The 18,233-nt window shown below is 46.3% G+C and overlaps 1 protein-coding gene across 10 annotated transcripts in view; it reads left to right on the top strand.

Annotated features, from left to right (window-relative positions):
- NUP93 (nucleoporin 93) overlaps window positions 1–18,233 on the top strand; it is a 67,892-nt gene that overhangs the window by 36,630 nt on the left and 13,029 nt on the right. For 8 of the 10 annotated variants that reach the window (XM_072346876.1, XM_072346877.1, XM_072346886.1 and 5 more), the window contains 6 exons: window positions 5,775–5,837; window positions 6,453–6,581; window positions 12,180–12,254; window positions 14,310–14,399; window positions 15,660–15,799; window positions 17,683–17,815. In XM_072346876.1, the coding sequence (XP_072202977.1) occupies window positions 5,775–5,837; window positions 6,453–6,581; window positions 12,180–12,254; window positions 14,310–14,399; window positions 15,660–15,799; window positions 17,683–17,815 (630 nt within the window). Of the gene's footprint in view, window positions 1–3,128; window positions 3,444–5,429; window positions 5,645–5,774; window positions 5,838–6,452; window positions 6,582–12,179; window positions 12,255–14,309; window positions 14,400–15,659; window positions 15,800–17,682; window positions 17,816–18,233 lie in introns of those variants that run through there. The other 2 variants (XM_072346878.1, XM_072346885.1) reach the window with 2 other exon arrangements.

The following is an 18,233-nucleotide window of genomic DNA, read 5'->3' as shown; positions in this document are numbered from 1 at the left end:
TGCTGTTCTCATGCTGCATTGGCAATTACTGCCTCAGCTGATCCGTGCTGTGAAGGATGATAATTGTACATAGAGTAGAACCTCACTTTTAGTTCCTTTATTTTAAAATTCTATGTTGGGGAAAAAAAAAAAAAAAAAAAAAAAAGTGTTATGTAAATGTTTTGCCATTAAAGTGTTGATGACTTTGGAAAGTCCCCATTAAAACCAGTTCTACCAGCATTCCCCTGTGCATCTCAACGTGATACAGCAGAGGCCTCCAGAGCCTGGGATGGAAAGAGTGCTGTGGTAGCAGCTGGGTGTGATGGAGGGGATAGACATAATGCGTGGAATAAACATTTACAAATACTGTAATAAGCAGATACATTCATAGTAGGTATGGTGGCTGATGAACTTAAACCCAACATATGCATGCATACATATATATGTTGTTGGTTGTGTTTGGCCCCTCCTGGCTGCAGCAGGAGCTGAGTGCTGTGTGTGGTTCTGCCTTCACTGAGCACCTTCCCAGCTGGAGATGGTTGGAGAGAGCACACCCTGTGCTCTGCTCCTGCTGGAGCACACTGCCTTCATGAGGAGCGCTGCTTTGGCAGCTGGAGTTTTGCCATCTTGGCCAGAAGGAATGATGATATTTATCCAATGCAACAAAATCCAGCGTTCCTGAATACGGTATGAAGATTACTGTGAAAACTGCTTGAGTTTTGCAAATCAAACTGTCTAAACTGCTAAAATAACACAAAAACGTATGAGGTTCTTGTACTGCTGGTGTTAGTCTAGGGCAGCAAGCCCTTTGCTTATGCATATTTGCCTAAGGCTCACCACACAGTGCAGATTAAAGGAACCATTCAGTTCTGAGTGTCACATTGCTGCCATGCCAGTGATGGGGGCTTGTCTCCATGCCAGGATTCATGCTGTGCATTTTCCCCTTGCACAGAGAGGCACTAAGGAAGCTTACCAGGCTGCTGGCGGTGCTCTGTCTCCTGCAAGGTGTTTTTCCTGTGTTCGTGTTGCATCCTTTGCAGTGGTGCGGGCAGTGACTCCCTGCTGCAGGAGGAAGGACTGCACTGCTGCTCCTGCTGGGCCTGCTGCAGCTTTGCAGAATTTGGTCTTTCTGGAGCAGAAAGTCAGCTGCTTTGGATTGTAGTGATCTTTAAAACCATTGCTAGCGGGGCAGCGTTTGGGCCAGGTTTGTATGTTTTTGTGACTTACTGCCACTGAACTGCTGTCTGCTTGCTGGGCAAGGAAAAGCTCTCCTGCCTGTGCGAGTTAAATGGGAGTGGAGTGCTGGCTGTGAGCACAGCACACAGCATGGACAGGGTTCAGGTCTGCTGGGAAGGCAGGTGGCACAACAGCGAGCCTCCCCCAAACCCAGTGGCTGATTGCACTATCTGCTGGCTAGCAGTTCTCGTAGCTTTCCCTCCAGCATAGCTGTTCCTTTGAAACTCTAATGCAATGTCTGGCTCTTGGGCCTTAGCAAACTAGATGCCCTTTTGGTTTTCCCTGTTTTTTCTCCTACTAAGTCAACAGTGAATTAATTTGGTAGCAAATGCCTACTAATATCAGCTTTATTAGACTCAGAGGACTTTCCTGTGACTAGACCCTGCAACTGAGTGCTTGTAGAGAGCTCAGACGTGAGCTCTACCATTTACACTTCTACATGAGATGGGGAAAGGTGTGTTTCCCCATACTGCTGGGATGAGAATGTGCTGTGAAATGGGGATTCCTTCCTCAGGCTCCATCCCATTTCTTCAAGGTGTTGATTTGTTACACAGACTGGATTGAAGGCATTGATTTATATGCAGCTGTGAGCTACTCAGCCCTTCCTTTAAAAAGAAAACAACAACAAAAGAACCAGCACCAACAAAACCCAAAACAACAACGTACTGGCAGAGATAATTGCATCAGAGCCTTCAGCTGGAGCTGCTGTTCCCACTGCTCAAGAATGATGTTTGTTAGTGCTGTAATCATCATCCCTGCGGATCCTTTGAAGGATTCACTGGATCTGCTGGAAATCCAGCCCTTGAAAATGTTTTCTTCAAAGAGCAATTGACTTGAAATGGTCCCAGATTGTTAATTTCATTTTCTCCTTTCTTCCCCTGCCAGTGGAAAGTAAGCATCGCTGTCAACATCCTCGGCTTCAGCATGCTATTTGGCAACATTTGCCTTCTCTTGACAGCTTGAATACAAAGATCAAGTATTGAAAGTATGGCCTCGCTGATGGAAGTAATTAAGAGACTTCTATCAGCCAGAAGAGAGTTTACTAACCTCATTTACTGCAGTAAATGGGAGATGCATTCAATCTCCTGTCAAAAAGAGCCTATCGGTGTGTGCGTGCCCTTTTGTACCGATAATGAGTTAGTTCCTGAAATGTTTTCCTGTGGAATTTGGGCTGGTGTGAGGCAGGTGTTTGTTCCTTGGCACCACTCAGCTCATCTTCCTGGGTGAGCAACTGCTTTGTGTGTTGGAGAGTGCTGCTTTCAGGCAGTGGTGTTTCCTCAGGCAGTGGTGTTTCCCCAGGCAGTGCAGTTGCGGTGCTCTGCCTTTACCCTCACCACATCCTCCTCACCCAAGCTGATTTTCAGATGAAGCTGAAGGTAAGGAAGCCTTGTAGATGAAAATCTGAAAATGTGTGTCACATGCAGCCGCTGCTGTAACCCTTTCTGCTGCACAAAGCACTTACTGATGCTCTTTGGAGGCCTGCCCCACTGCCACATTCTCCATGCAATTGCACTGGGCTGGCCAAGGACCATAGGGAGCTGCATAGAGTGTCCTCTGCATGCACCTGTGTTGGCTCTATGGTCACAGCTCCTGGAGCTCAGCAGCAGGAAGTCCTCTCTTGGAGATTGGGTGCAGTAGGTGGGAGGAAGGAGTGGAAAGCAAGGCTTGCTGAGAGTGAGGAGTGTGTGCGTAGCAGGGGGAGGCTGGGGCTTGGCATGGCAAGTCTGGGCTGTGGGAGGGAGGGAGGTGGTGAAGAGATAAAGCTGGAATCCACAGGAGAGATCCAAGAGGAGCTGTAATGTGCTGGGGAGGGATGCTGAGTGCTGGTAGATCTGCAGGAGTAAATGGGGATCGAGCATGAGACTAGCTGGCAAGTGGGAAGCTGGAGGTGGGAGAGTGGGTGTATTTCCACATCCATGTTGCTGTTTTGCAAACATCTTCCTAGCAGATACTGTACAAACTGAGCTTAGGATACAGCAGCAGGCGTTGCAGAGCCTGTGATGGAAGAGAGATGTGCCACTTCCTTTCCCAGCAAGGTGCAGGGAGAGCATGTGGGTGTACTGCAGGAACTCGGAGGAAAATTCAATACCAGGCAGCCACTCACTGCTTGGAGCAGGAGAGGGGGGTGTGTGGCGTTAGGGCTTCCTGTGGAAACCTGCCTCAGGGAATTAAGATATGGTTTCATTTTCATCTCTGCTGTGACAGAACCTGTGTGTGAGAGCTGCAAGGTGAGTATTTCACCCAGGAGGTTTGAGTGGATCTTGTGTTGGCCGTCCCTGCCTTGCTGTCTGCTGCTGTGAAATGGCTTTTGTATCCTAACGGTATCTGTTCTACTGTTTTTGGCTACTGGATACAGAGCAGCCCCAGTGCTCCTTGTGCAGTCACCAGCACCTCCCTGGAGGGGGCAGCTCCTGCGGTGTGGGCTGTGTGCTGCCTCGGACCCCTGTGCTGCGTGCTTCTCCCTCCTTGCTGCAGTTGGTGGTAAGGTCACCACTGCCTTTGGGGCTGCAGAGAGCTTGTAGGGCAGGTGTGCTCTGCAAATACAACCCAGTGCTCTCCAGGGAACTGAAAACCCTCAATGCTGTTCTTTGGCCTGGGATTCTGGGGGCCAGAATATGAAGCACACTTCTTTTGTATTCCTGCCACCCATGTTCCAGGGAGCTCTGCTTCTTAAAGCATGTGGGTGTACGTGTGTTTATACGTAGAAGCAAAGCTTAAATGTCCTGTGATGGAAGCACAGCACACTGCTAGGTGGCAATGTGGGAAGCCCGAGGAATCAGTACTGGCACAGCAGCTGGACACTTACTTTTGAGTGTGAAATTATGGTTACTAACACCTCTAGTGACACTGTGGGAGCTGGTGTTTGGCCTCAGCAGAAGCACTGTCAGGAAGTCCAGCTCCAGGTGTGGAAAGTCCTTGTTTTGAGGTGTAGCAGTCAGCCTGCAAGCAACCAAAGCAGGAGTTGCCATCCTATGGCCATGCGCAGCACTGGGTGTAGGGCAGCCTTGTTGAGCATGCCTTCTGTCCGTGAGACACTGTAGGTAATATTTGAGATGTGCGAAGATCTTTGTTTGCTCAGTGCAGTGTTGGGATTGCGGAGGACCATGCTCATTCCCTTGCTGGTATTCAGCATAATAACATCCCTTAAATGGACCTGGTGAAATCTGGAAGCTCACAGGTGTGGGGATGGGACAAGACAAAACGCACAAAAAACACCCACAGTCGTTTCTCTCCCAGACACCTCCCACCTGTGTGACCAAAGGTAGGGAAGGCAAGTCCCATCCCTCCCTTCCTCACCTGCAGCTCAGCGGCTGGCCCGGCTCGGTCACAGCTGCTGCCGTTCCTGGTGCTCAGGCACATGTAAGGATCTGTGTTTAGCTTCCCCCTTTCAGGCTGGGACTGTGATTTCTTCATTTCTGAGGAACTTCAAACCTTCCTCACCTCTCAGACCGAGGTAAGCAGCAAGCTGATATCCGTGGCTGTGTTTAATGCAGCTGCAGGGCTGTTCTCAAGATTCACAGTGGCAGGCTGCGCTGTGAATGCCCAGTGTAAAAGCACAGCACATTGGATTCCTGCTCCCTTCTGTTGTCAGTGGTCTCTCTTAGATCTCTGGAGCAGGAATACAGGCTGTGAAGATATTAGCGCGTGGTGGAGGTGATGTTACTCACAGCTGGTTACTTCAGGGGGAGGCAAAGGCTTTTTTCTTTTTTCTTTCATTTTCCTGTTTCAAATACCATTTAAAGAGAAATCTGGGAGTGTAAACCATCTAGCTTTGTTTAATTGGTGGAAGTATAAAATAAAGCTGTTTAAATCAGGTTGTAATGTTTCCCATCTGTTGTCATGTATTCCTGCAGTTTACCCCACAGCTATGTGCTCTGAACTCAGGGTATCTTGAGCTTGCTGCTATGGGTCACAAAAGCAATATAGAGGATAAGAAAACAGCTTGCTGGGGCCAATCTATTAGTGTCCATCTGACCTGCTTTGAGATGCACTGGCAGATTAAAAGTGTAAATAATATTTAACCACTCTGGCTGTATGTAAGGAAAGAGGCAATGCCATAAACTTCTGTGTGCTCTCCAGCTGCTTAGTTATTTCCATCGTTTTTCAACTGATTACTTTCAAAGCTTTTTCACAGTTCCTGTTGGGCCTCCCAGAGCTCCACTCCTGCCTGAAGCTGCCGAGTCAAAGCCTTTCTTCTTCCTTTTTACCCTACTCAAGTCCAGCAGTCTTATCTTGGCTTATCACTCCTACCTAGCTTTCATCCCAGCTCCCTCAAATGGAGAGCAAGAGGAGGCGCTTGCTGGGACACAGAGATAAAAGGGAATGGAAGCAGGACATTTCACTAGGATTTAATGCATATTAAAACAGGATTAATGCATTTTCATTTTCCCATTGCTCTGTATGGCCATCTTGCTGTATCTGCAGTGAAGTAAAGTGACCTGTAAACTTCTCAGGAGTGGACTGGGGATGGCTGCTGGGCGAGCTGTGTGGCGCAGTGCAGGTCTGATGTTAGCAGAGGAATACCTTCTGGCTGATGCTCTGCTTCTCTTTTTTTGCAGGGATTCCTGAAGAACGAGAAGGACAATGCGTTGCTGTCAGCCATCGAAGAGTCAAGGAAGAGGGTAAGGGACCGATGCTTAAGCCATCTAGATGGGAAAATGATATAGAATGGGCTTTCCCTGCTTTGTCCTCTGCTCTGAGCATCTCATTGTTCTGAGGATGTTCTGAGATAGAAGCTGTCGGATGCAAAATTCATTTGATAGAGTTTGTGAATCTCTTCAGGCTTTTGGTATGTTGTATTCAGGGCAGTGATTTTTTCCCTTCTGAATTATGCAGTGTGGAAAAATGCTTCCTGTTGTTTGTCTCAAGGCTGCTGCTTGGAAGTGTCATTGCATTCCCAGAGCTGAGGTTACGTTGTTTCCCTACGTGTGCTCTTGGGGCATCAGTTTTAGAACTGAGTCTCTTGTTTATATTTTTGTTTTCTTAATTATAAGGAACAGTACTCCTGCATTATTAAATTATTTTAATTACATATAATTACACTCTAATTACTGAAGCATATTTAAAACCCTGTTGAAATGATTATAGGAGTAGAGAAGACCTACGTTCCATTATGAAAACAGAAAATGGTTTTATATTTGATGGATACCTGAGGCTGCTAGCTAGCATCACACCAGTGATGACAGGAATGCCAGAGAAGCATCTTCTGTATTCTAATGCAATATCTTATCCAACAGACTTTTGCTATGGCAGAGGAGTATCACCGAGAATCAATGCTGGTTGAATGGGAGCAGGTGAAACAGAGGATTCTTCATACATTGCTTGCATCTGGAGAAGATGCTCTTGATTTCACCCAGGAAAATGAGGTGACTGTCTTTCTAAACACTGTGCACTGCATGCAACTGTCACTCCAATGCTGAAAGCACCTCTGGGTTATTCTGTGGTTCATTTCTGTTGTCGGTGAGCAACATCAAAACTCTTTAATTTCAAAATGACTGTGACTCGTAGAGCGCACTGTCTGCTCAAGTATCAAACCTTTGTTCTTATTGACTGCTTGGCACAGGCAACAGAGCTGCTATTGCTGAAGCAATGTTTTATGTGCAAGGTAGAAGCTTACTCACGCTAATGCATATCAGATCAATACACTCAGAGACAGAAAACATGTTGGGGTGAACTTCTCCTTCAGGAAGGCTTTGCAGCACTAATGAAACCAGGCAGTTTCTCAGGTGTGACGGTGCTCACACACAGGTCGTACTATGTCTTTCTATTATTGCTGTTTCCTAGCTAGGACTTACACCTTTTGCAGAAGAGTGTGGAACTCTCTTGGGTTTCAAGATATTCAAAACCAGAGGGAGCACGCTTTCCTTTTACCTTGATCTCTCACTGAGTGCAGCTGGATGCTTTGTTCCACTAAGACTGCTGGCATCCAGCTGTTCAAGGTTAATCCAGTAGTGGCCAGATCCTTTGAATGAGACAGACCTTATTTGATATGAGGTAGTGTAGACTAGCAGCTTAAAACATTCCTTATGCTGTGTTACAATTGCAAACTTAATCTTTCTTGAAGAAAGTGCTGCGAGCAGAAGGCCTGGCTCTGTGCAGAGCTGTGGGAATCCCACCATTTGGAGCCAGGGCCGTCAGGCATCAGCTGGGATCCCTGGAGCACAGAGTTGGATCACAGCCCCAGTACGCTGCTCTGTGAAATCTGTCACCTTGAGAGGAATAATAAGGAGAAGCGTGTTGCTGTGCTTTCAGGCCAGGAGACAGACCCAGGTTTTTTATAGCCATCTTCCCCCTCACCCTTCCACTTTTTTTCAATAAGTTCTTCTTCGTTGGGGTGACTTACAGAGCTGCAAACCGCATTAATATGAAATGAAAGCCCTTGGTGTTAATGGGCTATGACCTGTATAGGGATTTGGAAATAATTAAAGTTATTAATGAAGTGTCCCTTTCTGATTACTGTTCTTTTAAATATAGGTTAATCCCAGTTATTATATATCTCTTTATAGAAGCTATCTATCTTCTCCAGAATGTATTTTACTGACATTTCACTGTGACTTCTCAGAAGGCTGTCTGCCATTCCAATATTAGAAATGTTGAATAATGCAGGCTGAATTAATCTCAAACTAGGAACAGCCATCCTATTATTTTAGGATGCGAGTCTGAAGCCTTGGCAGCTATTCTAACAGCTTCTAACACCTTTTGGTTTTGTGTCAGTTATTGGCGTGGGGTTTTTCTTTGTAAGAATGGATATTGGCTGCTAGGAGAAGCAGTATAGCAACCTGCTCTGCAAAGCCCCAGACCCCTTTTCTGATGTCTCAGCATCGAAATGGGTTCTAACACATGAGATGCCAAAGTGCCAAGTTGGTGGGAGGAAGAAAACCCTCATAGTTTCCATGAATGAGTTTAAAGGCTCGGTGTACGCTGTCACTCAGTAATGCTCCATTCTCCCTTTCAAAGCACTCGTGGCATTGGTGTGTCATTTCAAGAGCATTTAAAATCCTTGATGTATTCCAGTCTTAGCCTCAAGAAGTCAAAGGTCTGAGAGGTTTGAAGTGCATCTACTGTGTTAAAAGCCTGTTACGTAGCCTCCCCACAGCAGGTTGTTCTTCTAAAGCCTTGTTCCAGTCAAATAAGTTTTTTGTCTGTGTGTCACAAACAGACACAGCCTGTGGAATATAGTAGAGGTTTAATTGATGTCCTCTGGAGATGGAGAATCAACTGAAAAGGCACAGATCCAAGCGCAGCGGGGGGCCGGCCTGCCTGCAAGCCAATTCTCAAGCTTTGGGCAGGCTCATTTGGGCAGAGCGAAATACCAACACATTATTCATGGAAATCAGACCAATTAACAGGCAAAGCTCGTGTTTTGAAGAAGCTAGCACAGGACTTGCCATTAGGACTTTGTGCTCCGCCTTGTCCTCCAGCCTGGCCCTGTTCCTGTATGGGGGAAACAGGACTAATAACGAGGTGCTTCTGGGGAAGAGGGGGGAACTCCTGGCTAAGCATTCAGCAGCTAAGTGCTGTTCCTCGAGCTCAGGCTCCCGCATGGCTCTGCGCTGCATCTAGTGGCCAAGGCGCTTGGAGTGCTGACAAAATGTCTGCCCAGCCTTCTGCTGAGGAATGTGCATATGCAGATGAGGGTGATGAATAATGCAGCTTTCTGTGCTTGCACAAGTGAAGCTGAGTGCAGATAAAGGAGGGCTCCTTTGAAAAGCGATGTGGTTAGGCTAAATGAATTTAAAGATAAGAAGGTGGTGGCAGTGTAGTCTGATTGCAGTTTTTGCAAATATAGAATAGAATAAAGGCCACAGCTCTGAGGAATCTTTTGGAAAGACCTAAATTCAAGGCAAGCAAATGGGATTGACAGGAGCAGCACAAGCCGTGGAAGAAACATCAGAGTGTGGAGACGTGAGCGCCTCTGCAGCCCTCTGTGCGCTACTCGCTTTGCTTTGTTTGCATTTGCTGCTCCAGTTCTACTCAAGAAGCTGACCTAAAACACGATTCTTCAAGTATGCTCCTGGCTGCTGTTCTCGACGCAGCTTTCATAATCTTTTCCTTGCTCGAGAACTTAATAAGCTTTCACTTGCTGCCAAAGGATGTTTTCCCCCTTCCCCAGATCTCCTAAGCTGTGGGGTTTGCCTCTTCAGACAGGGGTTGCCAACTGCAGAGAAAGCTAAAATACGAGATGGAAAAACCTGATGAAATTATCTAGCCTGTAGCTACAGGAAAGAAAAGCATAAAGAAAGCAAGGCAAGTTCTGCTTTTCCTGATTTTTCTTTTCCTGCTAAAGGGCCGAGCTTGGCAGTGGGAAATCAAGAGTTCGCTTACAGGGCTTCAGTTCTCAGGTGGGGCAGATTGTTAGTAGGTGATGCTCAAAGCATAGCAGCAGGGGTAAAGCTGTGACTGGAGGGGAAGGAAGGGAGGGAAACCAACAAAAGCAGAAAACCCCAGAGCTTGTTATTTAGCTGCAGGTCGCACTTCTGAATTCAGATCCTCACCTGTGGGTTGTGGCATGTCAGTCACACAGCTCTCACTGGAAGGGCAGCCATGCAGATGCGCTACAGCAGGAGGGAAAGGATTCCAAGTCACCAAATAAACCCCAGCTGTTGATGTCAGAACGCTGGTTGAAAGGTGACACCGAGTCAAAACGGACCCTTCTTCCCTTGGTGTAGGAGATGAAACCTCATCAGTATTTAATGACGGCATCCATAATTTAGTGTTACTTTAAATAACTCTGCAATTTGTCTCACACAGCGTAGGAAAGGCTTGGAAGTATTTCTGCCATCATGTCTGTTTCCCAGGAAACCTGCTTTAAAAGCCTGGCCTCTTTGTTCTGTAGAACAAAGAATGAGTTGTTTTTTAGGTGGGTTTAAAGGAATTTGTGTCAGATGAGCTGGCACTGAGGTGCAAGTTCTTCTGAGTATGGGACCTGTTAGGAATGACTCTGAGGAATATTTTTAGTAGGAGCTTAACCTCAAAAGGAAAGTGGGGTTTATTTTCTTGTAAGGCATTTTGGTTGTGCTGCCTAAGGTCTGAATGCATCTGGTTTCATTGTCTGATGGACATCGTTTGCATTGTGCTGCTACTGAGAGATGAATGCAGCGCTAAATGAAGCCTGGTAATTTGAAGGCTGCCCTGTGTTCATCTCTTGTGCCTTCACTTATCTCTTTTCAGGGATAATAATAAAAAGCTTTTTTTTTTTTTTTTCAGTCAACAGTGCAAAAGCACAAATGACACACATTTCTTATGTGTTTATTTATGAACAAAGGTCATTACTCTTACCTTTACGTATAAATGCCCTGCTAGCTCGGAACGGCTTTCACAGTCATGGGACTTCATTTGTCATTAGCTGTTAAATTGATAACATTTGCCACTTCAGGACTCTGGGTTAAGGCAGTTTGCAGGAGCAAACTCAGCAGTGTAAAGGCAGTGGTACCCAATAGAAAATACCAGTTACTACAGGGAAGCTTCCCAGGCGCATCACTGCACAGAGCAAGTTCCTAGGTCTGTGTTGTTTCTTTTCAAAGCTGGGATACAGACAGTTTCTTTTGAAGGCTGTACCTGCAGCTCGTCCTGTTTGAAACAAGAAATTGTTAATGTTACGAGGCAGGTTTCCCTTTCTCAGATCTTCTCCTGAAGTCTGGGCCAGGTAGGTCACGAGGAAGCACTGGTCCTTCTCCTGAAATCCGTGTCAATTGGTGAGTGTTGGTCCCCCTGCTGCAGCACAGCGCCATAAGGCTGCAAACAGCAGTTCTGCTGCACTCAATCATTATGCTTTTTCTTCGTAGGGGAGGTGAGTCAGTTTTATTGAGCAGAGCTCTTCCAGGAAGCACTGGGACATGTCCTCGGGCAGTACCTGGCAGTGATCATGTCTGTGTGCTCAGGTATTGAAGTCCCAGATTGCTGGCGTAAGGAAAGCAAAGCTGCAGTGCTGGTAGGGTGCACTATGGCAGCAGCAAGCCTCAGCCAGCTTTGCTCTCAGCCCTGAATGCTGGCTTGTTTTCCTAAAAGCTTGTCTGTTCCTCTTCCCTTGCTCCAGCTATTTCATCTGGCTTCATAATGAATATGATACTTCTGTATCTGGCTTGCTTTTATCTTTAGACCGTCGTGGCTCTAGCACTACCTGAAAAGCAGCTGATATTAAAGGAGTGTTCTCCTCAAAGGGATCTGTCTTCAAAATGATTGCGCTTTATTTTTCAAAACCTAGACTTGAAATACTAGAATAATTCCACGTGGGGATGGCTGGGAACATTGGAGAGCATTGCATATATGAGAGTTTTCTTCCCTCCCTCCAGCAGCTGAGTGTTTGTGTGTAGTGGTGCTGTACTGAAGACACACATGTGACTGGTGGGAATGTTTACAGGGGTAGCTTGGTGTGGTGTTGGAATATTATGGCGGTATCATCTTCTGAGTTCTAGGGAAGAGGGCAGATTTTCCCTGCTCTGACTTACCTGTCCTCCAGCTCTATAACTGAAGCATTTCAATCCTGGAGGTCAGCTCTATGACAGCAAGCAACCTTGCAGGAAGCAAAAACGAAGAATTGCAATTATAAAACGCTAACAAGATACACTGATGTTCTTGTTCAAGAGAGCTGGTGGTTGGTTTGAGCTCTGAGTAAGCAGGATTCCTCCCACCTCAGAAAGTTGAAGTTATGCTGGGAAGATAATAGTTGGTATCAGGTAGTGTTAGGAAGATAACGGGCAGTAATGGTATGCTTTCTACTCCATAGAAAGCTTCAAAACCTGCTTCGTTACCAGGAACGTGGGTTCTCTGGGGCTTTGTTTTTCTTTGCTTTCCTTTGGGAGTAGACAAATGGTTAAGAACACTGCGGTAGCCTTATCCCTTCTGCATATAAAACACTCAGAAAGCTGACGTGGGGGGTGCAGGTGCAGACCAAGAAGTTTGACAGCACCGGGGAAGGAGAAGCCACCAGTTGTGTGACCACCTTTCTGTTTGCTGTTCCACAGCCCAGCTACTTCCGTGAGTCGGGGCCTCCAGGCCGCAGCTCTTTGGACAGCGTGGAGATGGCGTATGCCCGTCAGGTGGGTGTGCTGGGGGTGGGAGGGGACATGTCTGTGAGCACTGGGTGTCCAAATGGTATGGAAGGTACAATGTGGGGATGTCTGCCCCGGATTCTAGTGCAGTCAGAGCATGCAGAAGGTTGTTCTGATGTTGTTGAGGATGTACTCATCTGTCCTCAACAGTATTTGTGTCCAGAGGAGATATGGAACGACATAAGTGACTGCCAAAGCCATTTCGGTTTGTATAGGAAATGGAAGCTTTTAACCTTACAAAAAGTGTTTCTTAGGGTTTGTGACAAAGTGCAGTGTTATGTAATTGAATAGTTCACCTTCCCTTCCTTGTCACAAGTGGAGGATCAGCTTCCTGGTGCCTGTGTGAGGGGGAAAGAGTGCTGAAGTCTTAGTTCTGACAGTTGTCATGTTGCATCCCCTTTGAACAGGATCACCAATGAGAGGCTGCAGAGCCTCAGCAGCAAGCTGATAGCTGGTGGCATTAGGCTCCTGCTGAAACTTACAGGGAAAGCTGATAAACCTTTACGTAACCGAGCCGTAACTTTTGTTAGTTGAGACAATCTGTTCACCAGCAGTGAGAGAAGCAAAATGAAAGGGAAGGGCTTGATTTTTCAAATTGGAGTGTGCCAAAGTGCACAGACAGAGCTGCCTGATTTGCACACAATTAATGTCATTGTGCGCTTTGGCTCAGGCTGTGCTGAGCCAGATAGCAGCTTGTGCATCTGCTTCTCTGTCTGCCTTTGGTCATGGCAACTGTTTGAGGAAATGAATCACAAAATAAGGTGCACGGTAGTGCTGATAAAGTGTATATTTGATTTAGTGGTTATTATTAGTGCATTAATTTGTTCCATCTCTACCATAATCCTGCATTAAGGGTCTTCGTGTGGTATAATTACATCCATGCTTTCAGGCTGTCAGCATTGCTCCCGGATGCTTTGCAAATGTAGGACGCTCAGCCTTTCAGCAGTGCCAGTGCTGGGGTGGCCGTGGGGTTGCAGTCTCCCCCCTGTAGGTGTGCTGTAGCACTACCAGCTGTGTGCAGGTTGCTGGTAGAGTGCTATGGAAGCACAACATTGGTGGTCAGGCTTCTGCCAACAGTGCAATTCCAGCACTGCTGTGTGCCCCCAGCAAGCCCCTTGGAGAAGCAGCCTCAATTGAGCTCTTCTTGGCTCCCTGCTTAAGTGTAAGAACATCTGGGCTTCGGAGCTGCTCCTGGATGGGGCTGCTGTAGGTTCCAGCAGGGAGCTGAGAGACGCAGGGTTTCATTCTGTCAGAAAGCTCATCAGAAGCCAGGAGACATGTTTTAATTGTGCTGAAATTTATCCTTCACGGACAGCTCAAACTGTATCACAGGGACTCAGTGAAAACTGTGTGTGGTTTTACTGATGCCCGGTTCTGCTCACAGTCCTGAGCTCAGCATCTTGTTTACATGCTGGAAGCAACGAAGTACACTTTAAGAATGACAGTAGTGACTTTTCAGGGTTGGGAATGATTACTTCCAAAGGGAGCTGGAAGGTCTGATGGTAGAATAGACAGTAGCTGAAGTAGACAAAATTAGACAAAGATTTACATGAGAAGGATGGGAGTGTGTGTTTAGGGACAAACTTTCCGTTCTGGTTTCCCCATGTTACAGTTGCCTGAATACTTCTGCCATAGAACAGTAAAGTTCTGCTTCTCCTGTACCAGCAGGTAGGAGGCTGTGGCAGAGGGGATTATCACTGCCTTATCAGTTCCTTGTCAGATCTCTTCTGAATCTTTGTCCTCCAGCAATCAGCTGCAATTACTGTATTGTGGCATTCAGTGCAGTGCTTTGCTGTGCAGAAGCCCCACACAGGTGGGTTGCTGCTGGCCTTCAGGCAGGCCTGGTGCTTCAGAGCAGTGTGGAAGTCTGTGCAGTTGGCCCTTCCTCTTCTGTACCAAATGACGAGTGGCAAAGGGAGGGTACAGAAGGAGCTTGCTGGGGACACTTCCTGCAGCCTGGTTTGGATTCTACTGCTGTGTCTGGGGAGGGGGAAGGAGAGTAAAAATGTTTTGTTAAATTTGCTTCTTTTCAATATGTTTCAGATTTATATTTATAATGAGAAGATAGTGAATAGACATCTGCAGCCTAACCTGGTGGACCTTTGTGCTGCTGTGGCAGAACTGGATGATAAGGTACTGCCGATAAGTTAACGTAAGGAAACGTATTCTATCTGTTTTCAGCTGTGAGTAACAGCCTGCTGAAATTGGTGGAAAAGTACTGATACTGCTGCCCCCAAAAAACATTGCATGGCTCTGCACAGCAAACAGAGCCAGGACTGCAATCTTCTCTAGCACAGCAGTGCCCACCTGTGACGAGACTGGTCATGGTGAATGTCTCAACAAAATGAGGAAGGGAAGAACCTGATTTCGTTGTGGAGTGCTGTCGTGATTGATGAACTGTTGGGGGAATAAATAAAAAAAGCTTCCCATTTTGTTTTCAAAGTGTGGCTTTGAGTGCAAACAACCGTAGGCAAAGGGTGTTCAATCAGCAGCTGCTAGAGCTGAAGCAGGCTCCCACAGCAAAGCATAAAGCCAGCCAAAGTCTGTAAGCTCGACTGTAAAGGAATGGTCTGTCTGCTTTTCCTTTTCTTTCCCCATTCCTTTAATTGTGCTGCCTTGATCCGCCCCATAAAACAAATGTTCGAACTTGGCTATCTTTGAGAAATGCTTGGAGGGCAGTACTGCAGGATGGCTGAGTCATCAAAGCACTTTGCAGACAGGGAGAGCAGAAAGCTGTGCGGAAGCTGTGTGGCAAATGCTTGTATCAAATCAGAATTACAGATGTGCATCCTTGCTCTGAGCAGCTCTGTCACTGTGCTAGGGACACCAGGCCGAGTTTCAACATTCTTGCTGCTTGGAAGCTCTGAGATCCAACAGCTGCCCTTGCTGAAGCTAACAGTGCCGTTACTCCGCAGCGTTTTGCTGTGTCAGTGGGGATATTTTAGTCCTGTAGATACGATCTTGTCCTTATGAATGAGCAAACCTGGATGGTTTTCAGCTTCTTTTTTGTAACTGAGTCTCTGTGTGAGTCCTTTAGAAATTTCTCATCACAGCTGATTGCACAACTTTCCAATGGCAACCAGAACAATTATTCTTGTGGAAAGCTGATGTTGTGGCATTTTTTAAAGTGGGATATATAAACCAGAAATGGGGAGCAGTCTGAGCACCACGTCACGTAAAGCGTTTAGAGCCACCTCCTGACACAGGCATTATGCAGAGAAGTCTGTATTCTGCAGGACGGAGGGTCTTACCTTGCATCCAGTGTATCCATCACAAATCTAAACCGACTGAAGTTATACCCACCCCTTTTTTCTTTGCTTAAGAATCAAAACACCACGTAACAGGGGTGCTTCTTCACCTCTACTAATTGCTGTTGTGTGGACTTGTTGACAGAACATCTCTGAGATGTGGGCCATGGTGAAACAAATGACCAGCGTTCGCCTGGTTTCTGCTAGTGATGTCCTGAATGTCCGGACCAACCTGGAGGTGCGTATGGAGTTTGTGAGGCAGGCGCTGCGCTACCTCGAACAAAGGTAAGGTGAATGCTTTGGATTACGCAGTCTGACAAATTATCGAGCCACAGTGACTTTGTAGCACACGTGGATGTTTTAACAAGTCACTTGCTTCGTACTGTTCACAAGAGGCGTCTTTTTCCCTTCTAAGGGGCTTAGAGCGGCCACTTGAGTATAAAACTGTTTTAGTCAAAAACCGTTTTAACAAAAAAGGCCTTGGACCCATAGGGAGGTTGTTCAGAAGACAAAAAAGATCTTTTATTCTTCTTCTGTGCCTTTAAATACTTTATATCTGCTATGGCGATATGTGAAGATTTTTCACTTGTGGAAAGAGGCCTGTTTTCCCCTCACCAAAAAAAAAACCCTGCATTTCCATACTCCTTTTATGAATGCTGATTACCTGTTGGTGTGCTGGCTGGAAATGAGGACAGCGCTGGGATTAATTCCAGTGCTGTGAGTCAGGTTCTGATTGTGCCATTTCTACACTGAAGGTTTTTTCCGTACAATCCCAGGAGGCTGAAGTTGTGACACTTAGCAATGATTTTCAGACCCTGGAAAGTGGCTTACTGGCTCTATCAGCAAATGTTATTGGGACCTAAGCTCCTTGACCAGGAAACCATTTGCAGAGTTGCAGGTTGTGGAGCAGGCAGAAAGGCTGTAGAGAGAGAGCCCAAGGCTGAATCCCCAGCTGGCAGTAACAGTCGTTCTTTGTGTGTGTGCCCACAGTCCTGGACAGCACAGTCTCTCATCGAAGAGCTGCCAACATGATGTTAGCAGGATGGTTTAGAAGCAAACAATAGCTGCAGTGTAGCGTGTGGGCATTTGTTACAGATAGTTCTGCCATCTGAGCACTGATACAGCACGACGGGGAGAGATGTTTCCACCTCCCGGCACAGCCCCTTTGCCCCAGCTGTTGGCCCCCTCTCCAAGTCCAACCTGGAGTAGAAATCGGGCCCTTCAAACTTGATCTTGTTTCAGATGTGCCTCGTAGCTTTGTATTTCCTAGTGGGAGTTGGAGGACTTGCAAAGCAGACCCCTAATATCAGGGTATTTGGAAGCCTCTGCAACCCCATGACTGCCAAGGGAGGATATGTAACTTCTCACAGCTGTTCTTGCATCAGTTGCTTTGAAGCAGGTGTGATGTTAAACCCTGAGAAGCTCAGCCTTAGTATGAGTTGTCAAGGTATACTGATGCTTGCTCATGTTCAGCATAGCTTTTTTTAGCCTAACAGTCTCGAGGTCTGCAGCTAGGAGGAGCCAGAGTAGGAACATGCAGCAGAGGAAAAAGAAATCAGCTTCAACTGAATTGCTGCAACTTACATGTGTACTCCATCAGCATACAGATGTTTTAGGCTCCTGCTTCCAAACATGGATATTTGTTAAACTGATCTGCATTGATTAAAAGCTCTGACTTCTTCTAGAAGGTCTTTTCAAAGCTGCTTTTACCAGGTGTTTTTCTCTTAAATTCTCCTCAGTGATTTCCTTCTGAGAAATCCACGGCCCGAAGGTTTGCATCTGTCCACAGAGCAGGGAGGAGGAGAAGCACATCTGCGGTGTTTGTGTTCTTTTGTGACAGCACTGGGAGTTAAAGCAGTAGTTTGGAAAGGCCATTGCCAGCAAAGTAATTGAGTTTAACGTATTGCTGTGAGAACCTAATGAGAGGAACCTCGTAATAAGGAGCTGAACTTGGAGCAGTCTGCCACAGACTCCAAATATGGTTTCTCTAGAGACAGTAGAATATGCGTGTCTTCCTTAATTGATGGGTTTTTGACTCTTGTAATGGTAATGCTTGAACATCAAGGCAGTTTGCTTTAAATGGCTAGATTCTGGTGGGTCTGATAATCGCTGGATGCTTTTATACCAAGTGCATTTCAGTCGGTTCACATCTTTGTTTTTCTTTTCAGTTACAAAAATTACACCTTTGTGACGGTCTTTGGAAACCTGCACCAGGCTCAGCTGGGAGGAGTTCCAGGCACCTACCAACTGGTCCGCAGTTACTTGAACATCAAGCTGCCTGCACCTGTCCCTGGTCTCCAGGTTTGTCCTCACCTTCACTGCCTGAGCTAAAATCACAAGTCCCTGTGCTCCAGGTGCTGTCTCTGGTGGTCTTCTGTTTGAATGGGGCTTTTAAGGCAGCGCACTCCTTTGCTAGAATTTCCATTAGGAAAATGGAAGATGCACAAAATCAGTTTCACTGTGATCAGAGCTAGTCCCAAAGTGTGGGGGTGCTTCAGTAATGTGAAAATTCTGGGTTCTAGGAGTTGTGGTCACTTCTGGCAGTCTTTTTAAAGAGAAATGAGCAGGTGTTGAACTTTTATTTCTTTATTTATTTTAGCAGTTGCTGATTACAAAATACAGAATGAAATAGCCTGAATTGTGACCTGAACTTTCTGTTTAGGTACCTGAATAAAATGGCATTAACAGAGCAGAAAGTACACAAGTACAAAGTGACGGG

The sequence above is a fragment of the Excalfactoria chinensis genome, chromosome 11 (genome assembly GCF_039878825.1).
Source record: "Excalfactoria chinensis isolate bCotChi1 chromosome 11, bCotChi1.hap2, whole genome shotgun sequence".
In the NCBI taxonomy this organism is placed as follows: Eukaryota; Metazoa; Chordata; class Aves; order Galliformes; family Phasianidae; genus Excalfactoria; species Excalfactoria chinensis.
Note: the sequence above shows the minus strand (reverse complement) of the source record. Positions and strands in the feature narration are given on the sequence as shown.